At 43.3% G+C, this 22,110-nt stretch overlaps 2 protein-coding genes across 4 annotated transcripts in view; one reads left to right on the top strand and one right to left on the bottom strand.

Annotated features, from left to right (window-relative positions):
• The window catches only part of LOC124063151 (beta-1,3-galactosyltransferase 2-like), a 30,771-nt gene extending 20,697 nt beyond the window's left edge, over positions 1 to 10,074 (bottom strand). The window contains exons 1-3 of one of the 3 annotated variants that reach the window (XM_046396527.1): positions 9,486 to 10,074; positions 9,304 to 9,375; positions 8,745 to 9,096 (exon numbers count right to left, since the gene is read on the bottom strand). In XM_046396527.1, the coding sequence (XP_046252483.1) occupies positions 8,745 to 9,096; positions 9,304 to 9,338 (387 nt within the window). In that variant the 5' untranslated portion in view covers positions 9,339 to 9,375; positions 9,486 to 10,074. Of the gene's footprint in view, positions 1 to 8,744; positions 9,097 to 9,303 lie in introns of all 3 variants that reach the window. The other 2 variants (XM_046396521.1, XM_046396546.1) reach the window with 2 other exon arrangements.
• A 2,484-nt stretch (positions 10,075 to 12,558) lies between these two features.
• On the top strand, positions 12,559 to 21,918 carry LOC124063138 (uncharacterized protein KIAA0895-like). The gene is made up of 7 exons (XM_046396488.1): positions 12,559 to 12,861; positions 13,317 to 14,107; positions 14,186 to 14,329; positions 15,634 to 15,766; positions 17,547 to 17,852; positions 18,869 to 18,966; positions 19,460 to 21,918. Exons 2-7 carry the CDS (start codon positions 13,364 to 13,366, stop codon positions 19,619 to 19,621), a joined length of 1,587 nt encoding a protein of 528 aa, XP_046252444.1. The 5' UTR covers positions 12,559 to 12,861; positions 13,317 to 13,363; the 3' UTR covers positions 19,622 to 21,918.
• The last annotated feature ends 192 nt before the right edge of the window (positions 21,919 to 22,110 follow it).

The raw sequence follows: 22,110 nt of genomic DNA, 5'->3' as shown, positions 1-22,110 counted from the left end.
AATCACACCTGTTTGTGTGTGTGTGTGTTTCTGTGGCTTTCTAACTCTGTGGAGTTATATTACCTGGCCTTATTCTTTTGACTGATAGAATTGTTGCAGTGCATTTTTCTGTGAAATTGCTCATAAGTAGTGGTGAGCAAGTATTTAGACCCCTTACTAAAAACTAAAAGTATAAAAGAAGTATCTGCTAATTGTACACAAGGTATTAAAAGTAAATGTATTTATGACATAAAAGACATAAAGTATATTTAACATATGAATATAGTGGTGTAAAATAACATTTAATACAATAAAATAAAACATAATAGGCTACTGTAATGTCAGTTAATTTATTCATTTTTATTATCTTTTATTCTGCCAAGATCTCATTGAGTTACAAGATTCAGAGAGTCCTGGTCAAAATGACAGCATAAACAGTTTCACATGAAAAGCAATCTCACATATTAGGACACATACAACACGTAAAAACAACACAGGGACGTAGTTAAAAGAAACAGCGACCTGCAGGCCATAACAGCAACGTTCACAACATATTCCACATTGAGTCAAGGGTGAAATGAAATAAATTAAAGAGGTCTACTTCAGGAACGTGTTGAAATCAGGCCGTTCCTTCAAAGGTTATCTTATTTTGTGGCTTATTCCACACCCACAGTGGACAATAGCTGTTTTAATGAGCTCTGAGTACACCCTGTGGATATGTAGCACAACCTGTGTAGTAGGTTTAGTGCTACGGTAGCTGGTGTAATGAAATAAAGGGCTGAGATATACAAAGGCAAGTTTACCTCATAATACGTTGACGGTAAACAGTAATCTGTGTATTTTTCCTCCTATAGAGAGGACCATGCTAAAGATTGATATAAAATTCAATCATGAGTGTGTGTCTGCCCTTAAAAAAACATAATGCAGTGCAATATGCAAAATCCAGTTGTAGTATGGCTGAAGATGCATGTTCTTTACATCACACCTCCACGATTTTCTTCATACTTTGAACAAAACAAAAACAAAACAAATAAACAAACAAAAACAATGTCCCACAATGTCAGTAAGCACATTAAAAATTCAAAAAATTCATCCAACTATCTAGGTATCTATACTATTTTTCATGTATATTTTCTGTTCAGGTACTCTCTGAAGTCAGAATTAGATGCTTTGGAGCCAGAAGGAGTGAAGAGCATAAATACTTTTAAAAGTTAGGACCAGTTTTAATTTAGCAGTGAAAGCTGCAGAGTGAAAAGCATCCTGCAGGGTCGATGGATAGATAGATAGATGGATAGATAGATAGATAGATAGATAGATAGATAGATAGATAGATAGATAGATAGATAGATAGATACTGTATTGATCACAAGGGAAATGCAAGCATCCAGTAGCCCATTACAGCTTACAGTTAGTCACATTAAGCAAACAAACAGCCAAACAAGACCTAACTGTAACAAGGAAAAATAGACTAAACATATACTAAATAAACTAACATATGCCCGTGGCCCCAAAATGTGACTTTTATGGGATAAAAAAACTTTTCGGACAGTTTCTTTTTTTCGATATAATTTTTCAGTATGGATGGTATAGACAATCAATATATTTCCGACAGATTAAATTTCCACAGCTTTTTTGTGATGAATATAATATTTGTGGCATCACACGTCATTTTGGTTTCACACATTAGCAAAGCGCCAGGTTTTTGTTTTGTTTTAATCTTGCATCTGCTGTAGCTATGATTCGGAAAATAAACCGAAATCGTGTTATTGTGGCCATGTTCATATAAAGATAACTGAAGTTTGCCTACCATAGCGTAACTTTGCTAATTATAAGTCCTTAACTAACCAATCAGGATACATTAGCAGCAAAGCTGTCTCCCATGAAAAACGAACAGGAGCATCGAACACGAACATCAATGAACAGGCATAAATATTTTTTCGTTTAAATTCTGATACTGTATTTGCAAAGACTAAATAAAATTGATTAACTAACTAAATTAACTTATACTTTTTTGTCTAGAAGTAGATGTAAATAATTATTTTTATTAAGCCACTAAAAATGACCACAGAGAATAATAATTAAAGAAACACCATTTTGATCAGTGATCAGCATCGTCCAATACTGCTTCTAATGCTTGGAGATCAGCCCTATAAATGATGTTTAGAGAAGATTGCTTAAAACCATTTCACTTAGGCCTATACAGCGAAGACCAAACTAGGTTGTTTAATGATATAATGTCATATTATACCTGAGAAAAAAACAATATATTAATAATATAAATATAATAATATAATAAATTAATATAACTACTTAAGATGATCTGCTCTAACGTGAGCTACAATCATTGGCAAGTCTGACGAAGTAGATAGCTATAGTATTGATCAGTGAAAAAAGTCCTCCTCCTGGACGCTCTGTCCAGGCACAAATCCTCATCTAAACCAAATGATATTCTAGAAGGTGAGAGCGCGTCATGGACAGTTTTCTGCCGTGTGCTACATGTGTGAAAGGACCTGAAGCTCCAGCCGTCCAGTTTGTTTATGAGAAAATGGCTTTAGTGTCTCTGCTATGAAGCAAATCAGGGTTGGATTCACATAAACTTGTGATCTTGTGCCATGATGTTTTCACGTTGTCCATCTGTCTGTCCCATTCTTGTGAGCACCTTGAGGGAATTCACGCATGGACCGGGTTGGAGTCTGGTTAAGGTGAAACATGAAGACGTGGGAGCTGCAGCATTCACAATCGAGCCTCTTCAGAGGTGCACATATACATCTGATGTCATGTCAGATCAGGTTACCTCTTAACAAAATGGCAACCTGATGGAGGCTCATCATTGCGAGATATTGTATGGCATGATCTCCACCGCCACATAAAAAAACTTGATAGTCGTGTCTGATTTGATCAGTATCTGAAACAGACCTATGCTGACAAGGTAATCTGCTAGTCTGACCAGCATTCCAGCTCCATGAGATGCCCCCATCCTATGACCAGCCTCAAAGAAGCTCCGTGTTCTTTACATGAACCCTCTGTTGTTCAGTGCTGTGCTGAAGAAGCAGGAGTTTTGGGTGCCTGATGTCACTGAGCACAGGCCTGAGATGCTCCTGCGTTGCAGCTGTACCTTTTTTAGTTTGGAGGATGTCACTGTGCTGCAGTTTCAGCCTGGAGTCCCCTCCAAATGTCAGGTGGCTTTGTTGTATTTCTTAATAATGTGATTGTGTATAAAAAAGGATACAATTACAAAGTCAAAAGTACCTAACCGCATGTATATTAGCACCCAAAATGACCTCTATGCAGCCGTTTGGGCTGTTAATTAAATTGTCAGTTGTCCAGCTGTTTAATTATTCATTTTTTGATGTTTCTTTTAAAAGTGAGATTGGATTTTCATAGAATTTGGCACGTAAGTGTATCACTGTTAAAACACTCTCAAAATAGAAGGTAATATCCTCTATAAAAGATAATACTACTTTAATTTACTGACACCAGGAAAAATCAAACTGAGTTGTGTTTCAGTGTGAAGTCTTGACTTGTTTTGATCTGTTTGCCCTATTAAAGTTACTATAATACACTGTTGACACCAACCAACACTAGTCAAAAGCACTCTGGCATTTTGGAAGACAGGGCTCCTTTCTTTCATTAGCAAGGCTTTTATTCTGAAATGTTTGCAGGTAGTTGTTTTGGAAAACTCACTCACTTACAAGGTTTCCATCCACATGTGATGTTGTGTACTACTGCCCTTAGGCTTATTTCGTTTATTATTTAGAACTTTAGAAGAGAAATAAAAACTTGATGTGTCACACTGCAATTCGTGGGCTCAGTGAGTCGAGTGTGACACTTAGGGGTAGAATTTGCCATACTGGTCTGGTCTGGTGTTGGTAAGAAAGTTTCTCCCCCAAACAACAGTGATGTAAAAAGTAAAATAACTCTTAAACTGTAGTGTAGTAAAGTAAAGCAACTCTCTCTGTCTCTCTCTCCCTCCCTGAAGCTGAATTTCAATTTCAGTTCAATTCAGTTTATTTATATAGCACCAATTCACAACAGAAGTTATCTCATGACACTTTCCAATCAGAGCAGGTCGAGACCAAACTCTTTAATTAAATTGTCATATGGAGAACCCAACATTCTCTCTTAAGCAAGCAACTTGGCGACAGTGGAGAGGAAAAACTGTCTTTTAGAAGGCAGAAACCTCGAAGCAGACCCCGGCTCAAGATGGGCGGCCATCTGCCATCTGAACTTCCTGAAGAGGGAGCTGCCTTTTCACCTTGAATGAAACTAACCTTATACAAGTGGATCACTCACCTGCTGCAGTGTGATGTGCAGACTGATGGCCTCACTAGCCTTCTGCACTGACCTGAGAACTCTTTGACTTTATTTAGCATGTTTTAACAACAAATTCACTTTCATGCTGTTGTCCTGTTGATCAAAAATTGCTTCATCACGTCAACCACGCCCTCGGCTCTAGATATTTTGGTGCTCTAGGTGAGATTGCCACAATAGGCACCACCTGTATGGCCTTTGGCTTTGGTTGGCCCTGCCTCTTCCTCCGCCATCACAAAGACTTCAGCGTCACTGCAGTTGCTGAGGGGGCTCAGTGGAGAACAGGGACCGAGGAGATCCCCTGCCGCCAGGCATAGCTCCTCTGAAATATGAAGCGTTTTGAAAAACCATTGTGTCCTTTGTTATTGAGGACAGATTACTCCCTACTCTGAGCACAAGCCATTCTCTCCTTTACCAGGTAAGCTCCTCCTTAAGAGGTACTTTTATCACTGTCTTTCAGTCCTTGCACCAGCATTGTCTCCCAAGACACCATGTGGGGCAGCTCCATTACGTCAACCGCAGATATGTGGAGTGGTTAACAAGTTAAGTTAACACAGATAAGCCAATACTAGACATCAGTCTACATGTTATGCCTCTGAATGCAAATACGATTGGGTCAATGAAATACCACTGAATGGAACCAGGATGACGGGAGGCACGGTGGTGCAGTGGTTAGCACTGTCGCCTCATAGCAAGAGGGTTCCAGGTTCGAGTTCCGGTCTGGGCCCTTCTATGTGGAGTTTGCATGTTCTCCCTGTGGCTGCGTGGGTTTTCTCCGGGTTCTCCGACTTCCTCCCACAACACCAAAAACATGCACATTAGGTTAACTGGCTGCTCTAAATTGCCCCTAGGTGTGAGTGTGTGTGGTTGTCTGTCTTTGTGTGTTGGCCCTGTGATTGACTGGCGACCAGTCCAGGGTGAACCCCGCCTCTCGCCTGTAGTCAGCTGGGATAGGCTCCAGCTCCCCCGCGACCCTGACGGATAAGCGGTATAGAAAATGGATGGATGGATGGATGGAACCAGTATGAGCCACTGGTGCTGGTGTCTGTATCTGCAGGGACCCTGCTCTCTGCCTGTATTCTCTCATTTACACTGTGTTCAGGACGTTTCTGGACGTCAGCAGATGTGTGTGTACCCCCCCAGCCAGCACCAGCACAACTTCAGGACTTTTATATTATGTTTTTAACATCTTAAGTCTTGCCTGCAAAGTTCTAAACAGCATTAACACAGTCAGATACTTTTTCTCTACCATTTCTTTGTCATTTTACGACGCACGCATGAATAACTAAACAAAACCCCAGGAGGTTTTCACCCAGTCGGTTTTGACACATTTTTCACTTGCAGTGTACAAAGTGTCCATTTGGTGTCTCTGCGTGACAAGAGGGTTAAACAAAACTGGGTGTGACAGAATGTGGCTGAACACTCACTTGACAGCCCTGAAGCTTTCATTAAGGCTTTTCAACAGTAATGTTAGTAAATGTGTAATGTGTAAATGTCCACATTTAACCCAGAGCTACAACAGCCAGCTTATTGCTATGGTTTGTCACTCATGAAGTTATTGGGTTTGTGTCTCTTACAATGGAAAGTGACTGCTGCATGCTCCAACCCACTTCAATAACGCAAAACTGCAGAAAAACGGTCTTCACAGTCCGGTCTGTGTTCAGCACTATCCTTTTCATGTATCTGCAGTGTTGTGTCATCTGTATTTGTGACATTTTTCCTAAACATATCGTCAAATCGACCAAGATGTTTTCTTGGTTTGCTTGTTTATTGGCTATTTGCATGTGTTTTGGCCACCGTAGATATTAGTGTTTAACACTTCAGCATTAGTTTTGGTTTGGGTTTGTACAGCAAACAAGGTGGGGCAGCAGTTGGCAGTTATGCCAAGCTTTATGAGTTGCCAATTTAACCAAAGCGCATCCTATAGATGACATTCTGTGACAGTTTCGTGGAATGAAAATGTCTTTAACTGACCCTAACCAAAATGCTTTAGATTTCAGGTACAGCTCACAATCCTGCCATCTGCAGAAGTTTTCGGATGACTCTGCCATTGTGGGCTGCATCACCGCTGACCAGGAAGCTGAATACCCAGGTGTGGTGGACAGCTTCGTGGAGTGGTGTGGCCAGAACCACCTGCAGCTCAACATAGGGAAAACTAAAGAGCTGCTGGTGGACTTCAGGAAGTTGAGTACTCCCCACAACCCTATCAACATCAGGGGTACTGAGGTGGACATTATGGACTGCTACAAGTATCTAGGGGTCCACATGGACAATAAACTGGACAGGGCAGTCAACACCAATGCCCTCTACAAGAAAGGGCAGAGTCCACTGAAGGCAGCTGATGCCAACAGGCTCGATAAGCTCACAGGAGAGCTGGCTCTGTCCTGGGAGTGGAGCTGCAGTCTCTGGCAGAGGTGTCTGAGCAGAGGATGCTGAGGAAACTGCTCAACGTCCTCAACAACAAGTTACACCCCCTGCAGGCCACACTGGAATCCTACCGCAGCACCTTCAGTCGTAGACTGAGACCACCAAGGTGCTCCACAGAATGTCACAGGAAGTCCTTCCTCCCTGTTGCTATCAAACTCTTCAACTCATCCCCTTTCTTCACATAGGACAATAACAATTTATCCTGCACTACAATTAATACTTTTATTAACTAGATTGTATCCGCACCTTATCCATTGCCATTCTGCACCTTATCTGTCATTATCTGTCTATACCTCATGTAGATACTCTTTGTATGTATATATTCATGTATATAACAATTTGTATGTATATACTCATGTATATACTCGCAACCCTGGCACAATAATTTTGGACAATGCTATGCCTCCGACCCTGCAGCATCAGCCTGGGGAAGGCCCTCCTCCACCCCAGCGCACAAAGTAAGGTCCAAAAAAACATGGTTCCATGAACACACAGACCCCCTGACCTCAAGCCTGTGCAACACCCCTGGGATGAACCGGATCAGAGACCACCAGTACCTGACCCCACAAACGCTGCATGAATGAACAAACTCCAGGTGTCCTCAGGTAGCCTAGCTGTTTGTCTTCCAGTGTGAAGTGATGTGGGTTCGGGGGCAGGGTGCCATGCCTCCTGTTAAACATTAACAAATCACCTTGTGGTGATGATTAGGGTGTCCTTGAAGACGTGTGCACAGGTATGTACACTGGTTGATTATGTGGCTCCTCCTCCACTGTTAAAAATTAACCAGTCACCTAGCTGTAGCTGAAGGCACGTCAGAAATCACTCATCGGTTTCTACAGGATGTGACCCAAATGATCACATCTGTTACTTGATGCATCAAATGGGAATAGAAGAAGAATACAAAAATACTAAACAGAGAAAAGCTACCATGCAGATAATACCATGAAAAAATATTTTAAATATAAAATATTTATTATTTACGTTTTCACCTTTAATATGACCATCACTTTTAAATTTGAGAGGCTTAATAAGGTTAATAACATTGGATGTAAACCACATAAAACATAGAATAATTTGGTAACAAGAGCTGAGAAAATGTATCCTTCTATCAATCCTTCTTAGCTGTCAGATTTTTCTTTAGCTGATCAGCAGTATGAGCCTGGCTTCTTAAAGTCTTTCCAGTTACTCAAACGATCAGAGTTTTCATGTGTGGTTGTGGCTATAAGTCTGGAGTAAGCACAGCGACTGTACCCCACAGGAAAGACATTAAAGTAACCCCACTTTGGGGGGTCAGTGGGGGGGATGCCCAAGTGCTGAATACACAACCCTAAATAAACATCTTCAATGTAAAGAGGTTTAACGTGTCTGGACGCCTCCACCAGCTTTTTAGGGAGATCGAGAGACAAAACGTAACCCAGACCCAAAGCGTAACGTGGATACTGTGGGTGAGGGTAAAGCTCCACAGGTACGTACCACTTAGAACTTGGATCTCTGTGCACTACAGCTCCTGTCTCCACAAATCCGGTCATGTAGTTTGTCTTTGGAGCATTTAACAACATGTTGATGAGATTGGGAACATTTAGAAACGTGTCTGAATCGATCTTCATGGCATACGAGGCGCTGGAGCAGTGGAAGTCCAGCCACTCCAGCATCACCATGGTCTTGATGGTCAGGTTCTTGTAGCAGTCCAGGAAGTCGCTCTGGATCAGGTCTTGATGTTCTTTGCTCTCCTGCAGCAGCTGGTCTTGGAGCTGCTCCGCTCCCTCTCCAGTGTGAAGCCCCAGGAGGAAGAACAACATCACCACTTTGTCCAGTACTGGGCTTTCACCTCCCCAGGTGCTGCGGACAATGTCACGATGTTTCCTGTTGTGAGGCGCCACAGGGACCATCAGAACCAGGAAAGGCTTCTGCTGTTCACATTTCTGTGGCTCATTGATAATGAAGTGGTAGTCATAGGGGTATTCCACTAAGTACGGTCCTGGAGATTTATAAGGAACCGGTGACGGAGGTGCAGTTGTCTGTTGTACCAGAAGTGAGGCATCTGTCGTCTGATGTGATGTTTGAGTTGTGTCTTTGAGGTTTGTTGACATAATGGTCTCAGTATGAGGGAAGGCAGACGTGCTGGTCTCAACTGTGCTGATGCTGGAATCAGTTACGTTGGGAGAGAAAGCATTTTGTTCCTGTTCTCTAAAGGGTGGCCACCATTTTGTTGCATTATATCGCCATTTTTGATTGTAGCCAGGCACCATTTCCTTTATGTCTACGTTGGAAACAAACAAAACCGCTCCAAACACCAGAATGATGAAGAGACAGCGACGCCGTGACCAGCTACACGCTCTTCTGCTATCTGCCAGTTCCTCACCAACCACCACTCTCTGCCTGGGAGATAAAAAAAATATCTCTGTTATGAATGCTCAAAACCTGTAAACACAGGCTTCTCAGTAAAGAACCGTTCCACATAAAATATGTGTAATTCTCTCATGTTCCTGCCTTTATCTCAATTTTTTAAAAATAAATTCTACAGTTACGTGCTTTGTTAAAAAGAGAACCTCCATGACAAAGAAAAAGAATAAAAAGCTTACATACCGTTGTCCTCCTTCAGCAAAGTCACTTTTCGGCATGTTGAGACTCTAGCGTCTGTAGATGTGGCTCGTCATCCTTGAAGACATGTACAGGTAAAGTTAAAGGTAATCCTCCACTCAAACTTCCAAACTTCCATTCCATTTCTGTTTCTGTTTCCATTTGCTGTTGTGAAATGTGAGTCTTACCGGCCTGTTATAACAAACTGGAACAGTAAAGAACATTTAGAGAATTTTTCCAAATGCTAGCCCTGGATCCAACCTGTAATAGGCTGTGACATTCGTTTCCAAGTCCACGAAGCTGTAAAATCCCTGAGGCATTTGTCAGTTTTTCTACCTGCAGGAAAGCCACTCCTTTGTTTGTACCACCTCTTGATTTGCGAGTGTTTTTTCTGCCTCAAAGCTGCTGAAAAGCTGTGGAGCAGTGGTTAGCGCTGTCATCCTCCAACTAGCAGGTCTCGGGTTTTATTTCCAGCTGGAACGAGGCCCATCTGTGTGCTCCCCAGGTTTGCGAGTGTTTCCTTCTGGCGTCCTGGTTTCCCCCACCGTCACATATAGATATATTAAGTTAACTCTCCTGTCTTAGATGTGGGTTCACAATCTACTGCATCTCAAGACTGAGTTGAATGCAGAAAACAACTGCATCACACTGGGGACGATTCTCCAGAATCGAATCTCCGGAGGCTTTGGGAACACATCTTATAATGTCGGCTGTTATCACCTGTTGGTGTGTGTGTGTGTGTGTGCTGAAAAAGAAGAGCATGTGTGTAAGCCAAAGAGAGGACTGGCACCTCTCCCTGTTACATTTTACTAGACTTTATGACTTTTCTGTTAATGTGTAGCTTTTATAATGCTGCTACAAGGCTTCCCGGAGATGACTGATGTATAGTTTACCCAGCAAGAGAGACAGAATGCATATTAGGAGGAAGTGACGTCTGAGATATCTGTTAAAAAAAAAAAAACAGTTCCTGCTTTGTTGTTATTTATAGTTGTTATTGTCATTATTAGGAATTAAACTTAAATTTGTATTTTATGAAACCTGTTGTTTTTCTCTCAGTAACAATGTGCAAACACATTTCAACCTGGCTGGTCTGGCTTGACTGGATGAATCGAATCAGGTGTGTTTCATCTCAGCTCTGCTATGATTTACATGGTGATTTTTAGCATGTTAGCTTCCTACACTTTCTTACTGAGCATGTATTTTTGTGTACTTTCGTGGTGTAATTTGGCCCCTCACTTCAAATAAAGGATGACTTTAAATGGGTACAGTATTGTTCACCTCAGTGATGGGTTGAGGTGAATAAACCAGTGATGCGTGGAAACTTTACATTTCAACATTATGTTTCAATTTTAAAATTTATGCAACTGTTATATAAATTTTATGTCATATAAATACAAGTAAATATAAATGTAAATAAATAAAACAGTTTTAACGTGTCCTCCGCGGTTTGCAGAAGCACACGATGCTAACTTTTTATTCTGGTGACTGGGCTGCCTACCTCCACTAAAAAACACTGCAGTTAAAAGCCTGCAGGACCCTGACGAGGACAAAGAAATATGGGAAATAAATATGTAAACAAATGTTTGTTTATAAAGATCAAACACAAAAAGAAATTGTATGTTCAAAATAAATTCCATCAAACTGTTACACGGTGCGTGGAGAGAACTGGACTCAGAAGCGAGACCAGGAAAACAGTTCGGTTGTAAGTGGTTTTATTTTCTCTAAACAACAGATGAGAAGGGACGTCTTCAGTGATTTGGGGCCCTCAGGAAACGCAGGGCAGGTGGGCAGGCAGGTAGACAGAAGCGGCTGACTCACAGGAGGCCCACGGGCAATGATCTGCAGCAGAAAAACACAAGTCTTTAGCCAAAGGTCCCACAAGGGAAAAAAGGCTAACAGTAACTAACAGGCCGAGGTTTGTCCCACAAGGTAGACTGAACAATCTGGCAGAGAGTAGACTGCAGAGCCGGGGTATTTGTACTGCTGGAGGTGATTAGTGCTTGGATCTCAGGTGAGCAGGCAGATTGGCAGCAGGACTTAATTGGCAGCAGGCAAGGCACAGACTATAACACAAACTTGAACTTGAATTCAGTATGTCAGAACTTTGACTTGTCAATACGAGATTTTTCAAAAAGCTTCACTTTGTGTGATGTACTCGATGTACTGTTAGCTGGTAATAAATACATATCCAGCTAAAATTGCAAATTCAAACGCAACTGAAAAGCTTCCACAGTCTTCAGGTGTTGGTAGACAAATATTTTGTTTTCATGGATTTTGCACTGGTGTTTTGATAGCTCAAGAGCACAAAATATTACATTTTATTCAATATCTACCACTTGGCCATGGAGATGTGAACATAGTATGCGGATTGTTTAAAGTATGTCACGTCACGTGCTTTGAAGCAGGGAAGTTTGTGATCATGGTTTTAAATTGTCCAGAGGTTAGTGGAGTATTAAGTTTGGTATCAACCCAAGAATTCGGGGCACTAAAATAAAAGACTATGCTCTTGGCCGGGAGTGTAGGCCGGTAATTTGAGCCAGTTAGATTGGTTCAAGGTCGAGTATCGATAAGATGTGAATTGGCAGCTTTCTGACAACAGCCTCATACATGAACAAATACCAGTTTTAATTATGTCTGTTTTGGTTATCATCTGTCCAATTGGACCCTGTGGACAGTGTTGTCAGGGAGGGAAAAGACTGATCACAAAAAAGCAAAAGCAAACAAACAAAAAAACCCAAAAGGTTTAAATTACATCTGTTAGAGAACATCACCTTATTAAACAGGTTCATACAACAACGATAATGATGACATTCCCTGTTACTATATTAATTATAACTAATGTAATAGCAGGAATAGTGCTGTGATTAACCTTAACTCAAGATGGTTGCAGACTTAATACGGAGTCACAGAAAAGAAATGCATTGAGTTGGTTACTTACTAAAAATTAACTCACCATTTGTAATAATTTTTGTCTTTCCTAACATCTATTCTTAACGTCTATTTTTTACAGCAGACATGGGAATTCCTACCTAACAGAAACATCTTTCATATGACTGAGGACATTTTGTATATATAATATAACGAGTAAATATAAGAGTTTTGAATATGTATCTTTGGAACTGCGGACACAGTAATTCGTCAATTATTATTCAAAGTTTAAAAAACAACGAAAGTTATAGATAACACTTGAATATATTTCGTTTAAAGATGGCGCTCCGTACACCATCCACAGCATACACCACAGCACTTCACCGGATATTCGTCCCTTTGACAGCATCCGCGCCGCTCTGCGTTCTGGTCTTACGTAATGACGCAGCAGAGCGTCTTGCAGGACGTACCGGGCGTAACGCGTCATAACTTCCAACACATCCGCCGCTTCCTGGCCGGCCCAGGCAGGCGCCTCAGGCCCCGCGCCACACTGAACCGCTATCCGCGTATTATCATCATTCTCCGCTGAACCACAGAGCTCCTCCGCTCCGCCTGCGAGGAGCCGCGGACGTGATGAGCGAATGAGACGGCTGAAATCTACAAATCCTCCGCAGAAGTCCGGGGACTCGCTGCTAGGTGAGTTTAATTTGAGCTGTTGTTGGTTTATTGAGTTAACGGGCTGCTTACAGGAAACGCTGAGAGTGAACTGATTTGTTTCTCCCATTTAGAGTGAAGTGAACTCTTGTGTGTCATTTATTTTGTCTGGTGCCCCCGTGTAGAGAAAATTTAAAATTGAAAGGTGGTGTTTTTTTTGTTTTGTTTATTTTTTTAATTCATTGCAAGTAAATGTTATTTGAATACTTACTGGGAGGTCATTTGTGATAGGAGCTTTGTTCCTGTGAAGCCTCCAGACATCCTGGACTGTACAGATGGTCTGTTTTCTCTTTGTTGCTCTGTCTTCACAGCAAACACTGACTGACACTGACTTGCCACCATTCATTTTCTCAAATCTAATTACAGCAGCAGCAGTGACTGACACCATCACAACAATATAAAGCAGATATACATTCATCTTTCTGTTCTGTCAACAGTGTTGGGGCTCGAGGAAGGTGGAGCCTGAGGCCTAGCCGCCGTGGTGATGGTGTTGGACTCAGGCGAAGTCTTCATGGATCAGGTTGAGGGTGAAAGTGTTGGGAACAGCAGGGACCTGTTAAAGCCAAGGGTCCGAGATGATCCGCCTAAAACCACCAGCAGCTCTGCTGCGATGCCCAGAACGCCCACCAAAAGGAGTCAAGCTGCAAAGAAGGGGAAGGTGTCCCATAATGGACTTCCAGCCCAAGCAAACAGCAGCCAGGTATTAGAGAGGAGGTCCTCATCATCATTATCATCAAAAGGAGGGGCCACGCCCAGGCCACCTCTTCACCGTCCCCTCAGCCTGGACATGACCCCCCGGCACCTGCGGGGGTCTCAGGAGCAGATGGCAGACAGGCGGATCGTGCAGCCTCCATGGCGCAGCGGTTCGGCTGCCCCCTCGCCCCCAGCTCGCAGCCTGACCAGCCCCAGCCTGGGTGCCGGCGGCTGGATGCGCCGCAGCGAGAGCACCTGCTCGGTCAATTACTCCCTGGGGCTCCGGGCCGGCAGGAGCCAAATGCGACCTGCCACCTCCCTGCCACACATAGCGAAGGGGGTAGGGAGCACAACGCTGCCGACGCCCTCCAGGCCCTGTCTGCTTGTGGCCCTCAGGCCTCTGAACTTGGAGCAGGAGAAGCAGACTTTCTTCCAGTCCGACTACAAGTACGAGCCTCAGTTTGAGTACATGCAGCCTGAGCCGAAAAGCGTGTTGGAGAAGTACAAGGAGGGCTCAGGCCTCTTCCTCGAACAGGTACGGTATGACCAACATCCTCATCACGTGAGCTCACGTGATTATTACGATGATGATGACTTTTCTGTTTGACTGCAGGCGGTTGGAATCATGGAGTGCGTCCTGAAGAAGTTTGGCTCCTATGAGAACTTTGAGGAAGTGACGGGTGGCAGCATCCTTCCCAAAAGTCAAGTCTGGGCTGCTGTACGCAAATATCTGCAGAAAGAAGGCTGTGTGGGCGAGGTGAGTGTAGAGAGCTACTCCATCTCAGACCTCATGTCATATGTCATCATAATGTAAATAAATCATAACTAGAAATGAAAACTGACACTCATCTTGTCATGTCAGTATCATGCGCATGAGACTACCTGTTTCCATGACAACAGCTGTCTTGCTTCACTTGTAACTGTCTAGCTAGCTTGCTGTGATGAAAAGATGGGCATTCAGTCATCGCTTTGAAGAGCCGGAGGCATTAGCTAATCAGGCCAGCTAACAGGCTAACGCTGGTGTTAAACTAGCATCGCTTCAAAAACAACTGCTATTAGTCAGTCTGTATGATCATCAGTTGGCACAAGCCTGCTTTAGATTTAAACTTCTGAATTATTTTATTTCACTCTACTGTAATTTCTGGTGTGGCAGGGCTCAACAGTAAGGGTTGACCACTTGTCCACATGGGCAAAAGAATTAAACAAATTGTTTTTCTCTGAAACTGATGACAGAAGTGGCTAAGTAGTGAGCCATCTCACCTCCTTCTCATCTCTGTTGAGAGCTGCACATGCTCAGTACTGATCATGCGCTTGTGTGAAAATGGCGGCAGTTAAAAAGGTTTATGAGAACTAAAAATTTCATAGCTAATGACTGTAATTTACTGTAACTGTTGTCCATGTGACCAGTAAAGAAGCCCAACTCGAACTCAAACAGCACTAAACTGTCAAACGACAACAAGACTCTACTTTGTTGACCCAGTGAAGAACAAACACAGGACATGTCCCCCTCGGCTGTGTCTCTGATGGGTGGCTGAATGTGTAAACCCTACACCTGTCCCACCCTGCCCCAAAGTCTCTGCTGAATCCACCACTAATCTTCCCTCAGTGCAAAGTCATGTTGCCTCACAAGACCCTCAGCACACATAACCAGCAGGGCTGAGCGAGTCCAACAACTGGTTCAGCTAACTCCTGAACGATGCCCTCCACCCTCAAAACAAACAACATAAACTCATAAAATGTTAGACAGCAGAAAAACAGTTTTTATCTTTCACATCTTATTTTTAATGATTTCATTCATTTATACACTGCATGCTTGGTGTCTTGGGCTTGTTCTATGACCTGGTCTTCGTGTGGAAATTTACATGGATGTGGTTGTAATGAAACTGACTGAGCAGCAGTCCCATGTTAACACCTGCAGTGTAGAAATGTTACGTTTTCTCCCAAGGTGAGACATGTTTGCTCTCAAGATTAACTGGGTCCAGTAGTCCAGAAGGACACGGAAGAAGGAAACTGGATGGATGGATGGATGACATCATTGATGGTGTGTGCTCGTGTGTTCAGGTGGTGGTGCGTCTGTCGGACGAGCTGCTGTCCCAGGCGGTGATGGTGGTGGAGAGCTGTCGTCCCACTCTGACCATCAACCTGGCTGGAGCTCGACAGCACTGGCTGGAGGGGATGCTGAGACATGAGATTGGTAATGTTCATCCACATGCCGAGTGCAGATCAGAAGACAATCTTCAGATGTTAAATTCGTCCTCGGGGTTGGGCTTCAACAGCCTTTTAATAGATCAGAGATGTAGGAAGTCCACTGACTGTCAGGCGTAACTCACTAACTCGTGTAGCTGCTGCAACCAAACACAGACAAAGCTAATGTTAGCGTGCTAATATTTGACCCATTTAGACCAAAGACTTTAAGAGGGTAGAGTGGTCTGTGTGTCTGAAAGAAAAGTATTGGGACAGCTGACCATCACACCAACAGGGACTTTAATGACGCCTCATTGTAAACACACAGACAGCTTTGCAGCTCTAACAGCTTCCACTCTTCTGTGAAGGCTTTCCACAACATGTTGGAGTGTTTCTGTGGGAATTTGTGCCCATTCATGCAGTAGAGCATTTGTGAGGTCACACACTGATGTTGGACCAAAAGGCCTGGCTCACAATCTCCGTTCCAGTTCATCCCAAAGGTGTTGGATGGGGTTGAGGTCAGGGCTCTGTGTGGGCCAGTCAAGTTCTTCCACACCAAACTCATCCAACCATGTCTTTATGGAGCTTTGCTTTGTGCACTGGGGCACAGTCATGCTGGAATAGAAAAGGGCCTTCAACAAACTGTTGCCACAAAGTTGGAAGCATAGCATTGTCCAAAATGTCTTGGTGTGCTGAAGCATTAAGATTTCCCTTCACTGGAAGTCACAGGGGCCGAGTCAAAACCCTGAGGAACAGACCCTGTCCGAATACATTTGTCCATATAATGTACATCTACTCTTTCTCCCTCATTAAGAAATTCTGGATGTTCTGCATTTTAGTTTAGCGTGCTAGCATGCTAATATTTGCTAATACGAACTAAGCCCAAAATACAGCTGAGACTAATGGGAATGGGAAAAGTGGTGCTGGATACTTTTGTCTACATAGTTTGCATTGGCAAACATAAATCTATTCAAGGAAATTCACATTACAGCCATGTAAATATTGGCTCAAAGATGGAGGCAGACTGCATATCAGTGAAAAGGCAATGGCTGCAGTAATTTTGCCCACACAGTGTTTGAGTGTTTGCATATCACGCATATGTATTCAAATAAAATAAGCTTTGCTGACAGCAGATTCACCAGATTTCACTTTTGAGTTTTGGATGTCGCCATTCCCAGAATATACATTTCCTCAGTTCCTGCTCCTTTGTATCATGAGAGAGTCACATAAGGAGATAGTCAAGGTGTTACATCTCACCTGTACAAATGCCTTTTGTGTATTTTGGGTCTGTGTTTCTGGCTTCAGGTTGTATAGTTTCAGTTAAAGGTCTTCATCCTGCAACATGTGGTGATATGTGATCCAGCAGGGAGTCACCAGCTCCCTCCCCTGTTTCCACATCACCACTGTCCTGTGCATAACGCCACGCGTCAACCAGTGGTCGTTCCAGTTTGATGTGCAGAAATTTGGTCTGCACGGAGTCCTGATAACAAACCCGTGTGACGACCTGAAAGGGAAGTACAGGTTTGTTTTAACAGACAAGTTTGTTTAGGAACCAGATGAATGAATGCAGAGTTCATTCAGTGCGGTCGCTGGCTGGCTGGCTGATGTGATGATAAATGACTCGTCCTCGTTGTCACAACGTGTCACCAACTTCAACAATCAGTGAAAACGAATCACGCCTGGCACAGATGTGCATTTCCTGCAGATTTCCTGAAAATCTGCAGAAAATCAAGCGAATAAAAGGAAAATCAATGAGATGTACAATAAAATAATTGGAGCTCTCCCCTCAGGCACACACTATTTGCGAGGAGTGAACAACAACCTGCAGCCGTGGGCCACCTCCGAAGGCAGGAAGCAGTTCGGCCTGAAACCCGCCAATCCCACGGAGGAGGGCCTGGCCAGCCTGCACAGCGTGTTGCTACGGAAACAGCCCTACCTGTGGCGTGCGGCTCTGCTCTACTACACGGTGTACCACGCCACCAGCATGAGCTTCAGCCAGCTCTTCAGCCACATCGCTCGCTTCGTCCAGGACCCGGACGTCCGCTGGGAGTACTGCCTGCGAGCCAAGAGGGGACAGACGGACACCTCGCAGCCCGGTGAACACACACACATACACACACACACACACACACACACACTGCATTCCTCAAAAAAAGGGTGGGGGTGGTGATGAAAACGAGTGATGAGTGAGTGCTCTTTCCTACTTGGCCTTAGATTTTGTCTGGGATGCTGCTGTCAGAGCTGCTGCTGCCCTCTAGTGAGTGAAGGAGGGACCTGCAGCCAGACAGCAGGACTGTGGATGCTGCCAACTTAACCAACAAAAAAACAATAATTTGTAGTTTAGTTTACACTCAGTATCCACCCAAAAGACCGAGAACTGAACATCAAGCAAACATCAGCCAGTAAAGAACATACTTATCCTAAAGTAGGAGCTCGCAAATACAATATTAATAAAGTTATTGAACTAAATTTAAAAGGAATACTAGAACAAGTATGACAGTTAATAAGCACATTATGATTGAATGAATTCACAAATTATGGAATTAAAAAAAATCTATTTGATAAGCTGGACACACAAATTAATTTATGAATGCAGATTTTCATTTAAAATCCTGGTGCCTAAACAGCCGGGTGAGACTCAGTAACCAATCAGAGGGCTCGTTACGTAATGTGGCTAATTTGCATCGTTTTACCGGAGCAGGAACCAAAGCGTAACAGCGAGGCTAAAAGGAGAAGCAAAGTGAATAAACAAATCAAGGGGCCAAGAGGAAACACAGCAGGCAGGTAGAATTTTTTTTTTTTTTTTTTTTACATGCAGAGGATTTTTTTTCCTGCCCAGTGCCTGCAGGTACACCGTCCACCAGAGGGCAGCCTGACAGGTGAAACCCAGGGCGAAGCTTATACAGGAAACATTTCTGTCAGCTTCTGTGTTCTCTCAGCTGCATGAAGGCAGTAAAAAGACAACTTGGAGGGATTTTAGAGAGCAAAACAAGTGCGTGGGACGTCCTCGGCTTCGCCGTGGAAATGAACGGCGATATCCAGCCGTGCTGGTGAACAATAACTCGTGTTTTTATTTTTAACTCTTCCTGTGTGCTGTGTGCTTCTGTCTCAGGTTGCTTCAGTAAAGATCAGGTTTACCTGGACGGGATCCTCCGAATCCTTCGACATCGAAGGACCATCAACTTCAAGATGTTGACTTCTTTAGGCAAGGTCAGTGTCAAAGAGCCTTCGGTACCTTTAAACCAACTTTTAAAGCGATAAAAGCATCCTGAGATGCAACAGGAGAGAAAGTACCAAAAGCACACTGCACTCGGGTACAAGTATGCAGATGAGGGAAATGCACTTTAAGTTTTAATGATCAGAAGCGTCTCAGTTGTTGCTGAGTGTATGCAGGAATGTTTTTTTTTTCTCCATAGAAAATAAATTGTTTCACTTTAGGAAGGAAGTATTTCAATATTTGTCTCAGTTAAGTGAAGAAGTAAGTACTGAGATCCTTAAGTGCAAGTAGTTACATTCTAATACTATAATAATAAGTAGCAGCCCCGCCCCCTCGGTGTGTGGCTTACCTGGCACACCTTCACCAACCTAGGAAAAAAATATACTGCTGAACAAAGCACTTCAGAGGGTGTACACAGTGCTGAGTGAACACAAAGCAGGTGTTCGTCGTCCTGTTTGCACAGGTAAACCTCCTGTACCTCTGCAGGTGTCTTACGAAGACGTGGAAAGGCTGCGGCAGCTGGCGGCGTTCTCGCGGACCAGAATCCCGCACTTCATGCGAGATGAGGAGCGTTACCTGCAACATCTGGATCACATCGTCGCTGTAAACGAGCTGGACGACTCGGTGCTGCAACATCTGCTGCCTTGACCCATCCCGCCCCCCCAAGCACCGCCTGAACCCACGAAGGACGAGCGGAGGAAGCTGGTACACAGACTGTCACGCGGGGCGCCAAACATCACAGCATCCAGTATTACTGATGATTTATTTGGGCGACTTTTGTAAAACTTGAATGATGCGAACAAAGGGGACGTACACACTAACACACTCTGTCTACGTCTTCACTTCTGTCCAGTGCATGTTTATGTGGCTTTTTCACAGGACTGAGTGCAGTTCAAGTGCCCCCCGGCCTCTCGCCTTCAGCCCTACTATGAAGTTACCTCAATACTGCAACGCTACGATGTAACCAACATGATATCCTGTATGTAGACTCCTACATAATCACTGCATTTACACGTTCATAATCACATGCTTTATTTATGCAATTATTTAAGTTTTTATACTTTGACAGAACAAACTGAATGTCTCTGGTATTAGCTTTATAACTTTTTTTTTGTTTTTTTTTAGATGATGTTTTATGCCTTAGATTGTTTGCATTTCAAAAAAGGACACCAAGGACACATCATTACAAAACCCGGAGGAAGACAAAACTGAGACCATGAATCTTTTAACATATCAAGTGCCAGTGGACTCGGTCAAGTATTCAGAAAAAACTCCTCGCGGTGGTTTATAAAATATCAGTGTTATCTCTTAGATAATCAGCTGTGGTGTTTCTGTCTTAAGAGTGTCCTTGGTGGTCTTTTGCTATCAGTATGCTACTGTGATGCGACCCGTCCTCAAGGCCCCCCGAAGCAACCAAACTTGTGTTGTGCGGCATTAAAGGAGCAGTTACAAGCGAATTAGCTTACTTGCAGAAAGTTAGAGGAGAAGATCAATGCACCTCTCGTCACCGATTAAACAAACCAGATCTGTTCTACATACATCAGTGTGTCAGCACAGACACCGATAAAAACCACAACCATCACCAACTCTGTCCCCCGAGCAGCCATTGCCCAATCGTAGCCGAGCAACTGCAGGTCTGTCAATCTTTGGATTTCTGCATTTGTGGTTGTAATTTCTGCAAACGTTTTTACTTGTTGTTTGAATAACTTGTTTCTCTTTCCAGCCTTTCAAAACCAAAAACACAAAAACCAAGAGTGAGGAATCTGTTCAAACAGTCTGCGCTAACGTTAGCATGTCCAGCTAACTCGCTCAGTGCTTCCAGTTGTAGCCGAGTGTTTCTTACAAAGCCAAGGAGCACATCATGAACTCGTCTCAGCAGTTTGTTTCCATGACCAGCACCTCAACCGTGTGGAAGCCTCGATGCTGTCACAGGTCAAGCTAACGTTAGCAGCTCCGCGCTGCTCTTTGCTGCAATTGGAAAAACTGAACAGTCAAGACAGTTAAATTTATCCAACACATTAGTCAGCGTGTTCCAAAGTGCGCACAAGCAGCGAGCGTTTCCGAGCTCCTTTTCCCGTCTGTATGCTAAGCTAACTGCAGCATCGTGTTTCACCGTGACAGATATGAGTGGTATTGATCTTCTCCTCTGACTCGAAAGCGAACGAATACATTTTCCAAAATGTGCAACAATTCCTTTAACATGAAGATAAAGCGCCACAGTGGCATCGTGTTCGAAGCCGGCGGTCGACATGTTCCTCATCCAGACACGAGTCAGGGGTGTGTGGGCGTGGCTTCGAGGGGTGTTGAGCTCACCTGCTGTAGCGAGCCGTGTGTTTATAGGCTGCATTTTACCGTGTTAGACTCTTAAAACTTCAGATGTCAATCAGGGCATTCATTTTGGGCCAAGCCGTCTGCGAGCTGAATGAAAACCAGGTGTCAACAAAAACAACGTGGGACAAACAGGATCAGTAGTCCCAGTTTTTAACTTAAAAAAACAAAGAAGCACTTGACCAAAATGTGAACTCGACTTCTGTGATGCATTTTAAAAACTTTGATTTGAAGGTGAAAATGAAATTTACTCTGCTGTGTTTACAGTTTCAGCAGGTTGTCGCCTGCTGACCTCCGCGGCCTGAGTTCGCCCAAACGAATGCACCTCTTTGTAATGCACGAATGTTGCACAAGTGTTTTGTGTTCTGGAAAACACCTTGAATTTCCACGTTATTTATTAAAAAGTACACACACTTAAAGGAGCCTTCTGGTGTTTTTCATGAAGCACTAAACTTCACTAAAACGAGCGCCAGGCTCCTGTTCTGGTTTAGGCTAAAATATTCGGCTGTTTATTCTCACACAGCTTTAATGCCATGAACAGTTTCCATCAGTGACTTATTTTAAAGTTTTCAGATGACACTTACATTTTAATGTGAAATTAAACAAAATGTTCTGGCTCCAGTGGTAGTTTTCCTCTTCATTCGGTTCTTTTTGCTTCCAAACTTTTGTTTGATTTAAATTTGATTTGGTTTATTTTGTTATGTGTCGACCACTTTGGCTGTGATCAGCTGTATAAATGACTTAACAGATGATTTGTAAACAACCTAACTTGACTGAAATGGTCCAGCTGATGAGCTGCGCGGCTGCTG

Source organism: Scatophagus argus, chromosome 1 (assembly GCF_020382885.2).
Source record: "Scatophagus argus isolate fScaArg1 chromosome 1, fScaArg1.pri, whole genome shotgun sequence".
NCBI lineage: Eukaryota > Metazoa > Chordata > Actinopteri > Scatophagidae > Scatophagus > Scatophagus argus.
This window is presented reverse-complemented; position numbering and strand designations above follow the sequence as displayed.

Bases quoted from the DNA above. Each gene is read 5' to 3' on its own strand.
- LOC124063138 (XM_046396488.1), top strand. From the start codon at position 13,364: ATGGTGTTGGACTCAGGCGAAGTCTTCATGGATCAGGTTGAGGGTGAA. The intron at 15,767-17,546 runs GTAATGTTCATC...CTCTCCCCTCAG, and splicing joins GATGCTGAGACATGAGATTG to GCACACACTATTTGCGAGGA. The intron at 18,967-19,459 runs GTCAGTGTCAAA...GTACCTCTGCAG, and splicing joins TGTTGACTTCTTTAGGCAAG to GTGTCTTACGAAGACGTGGA.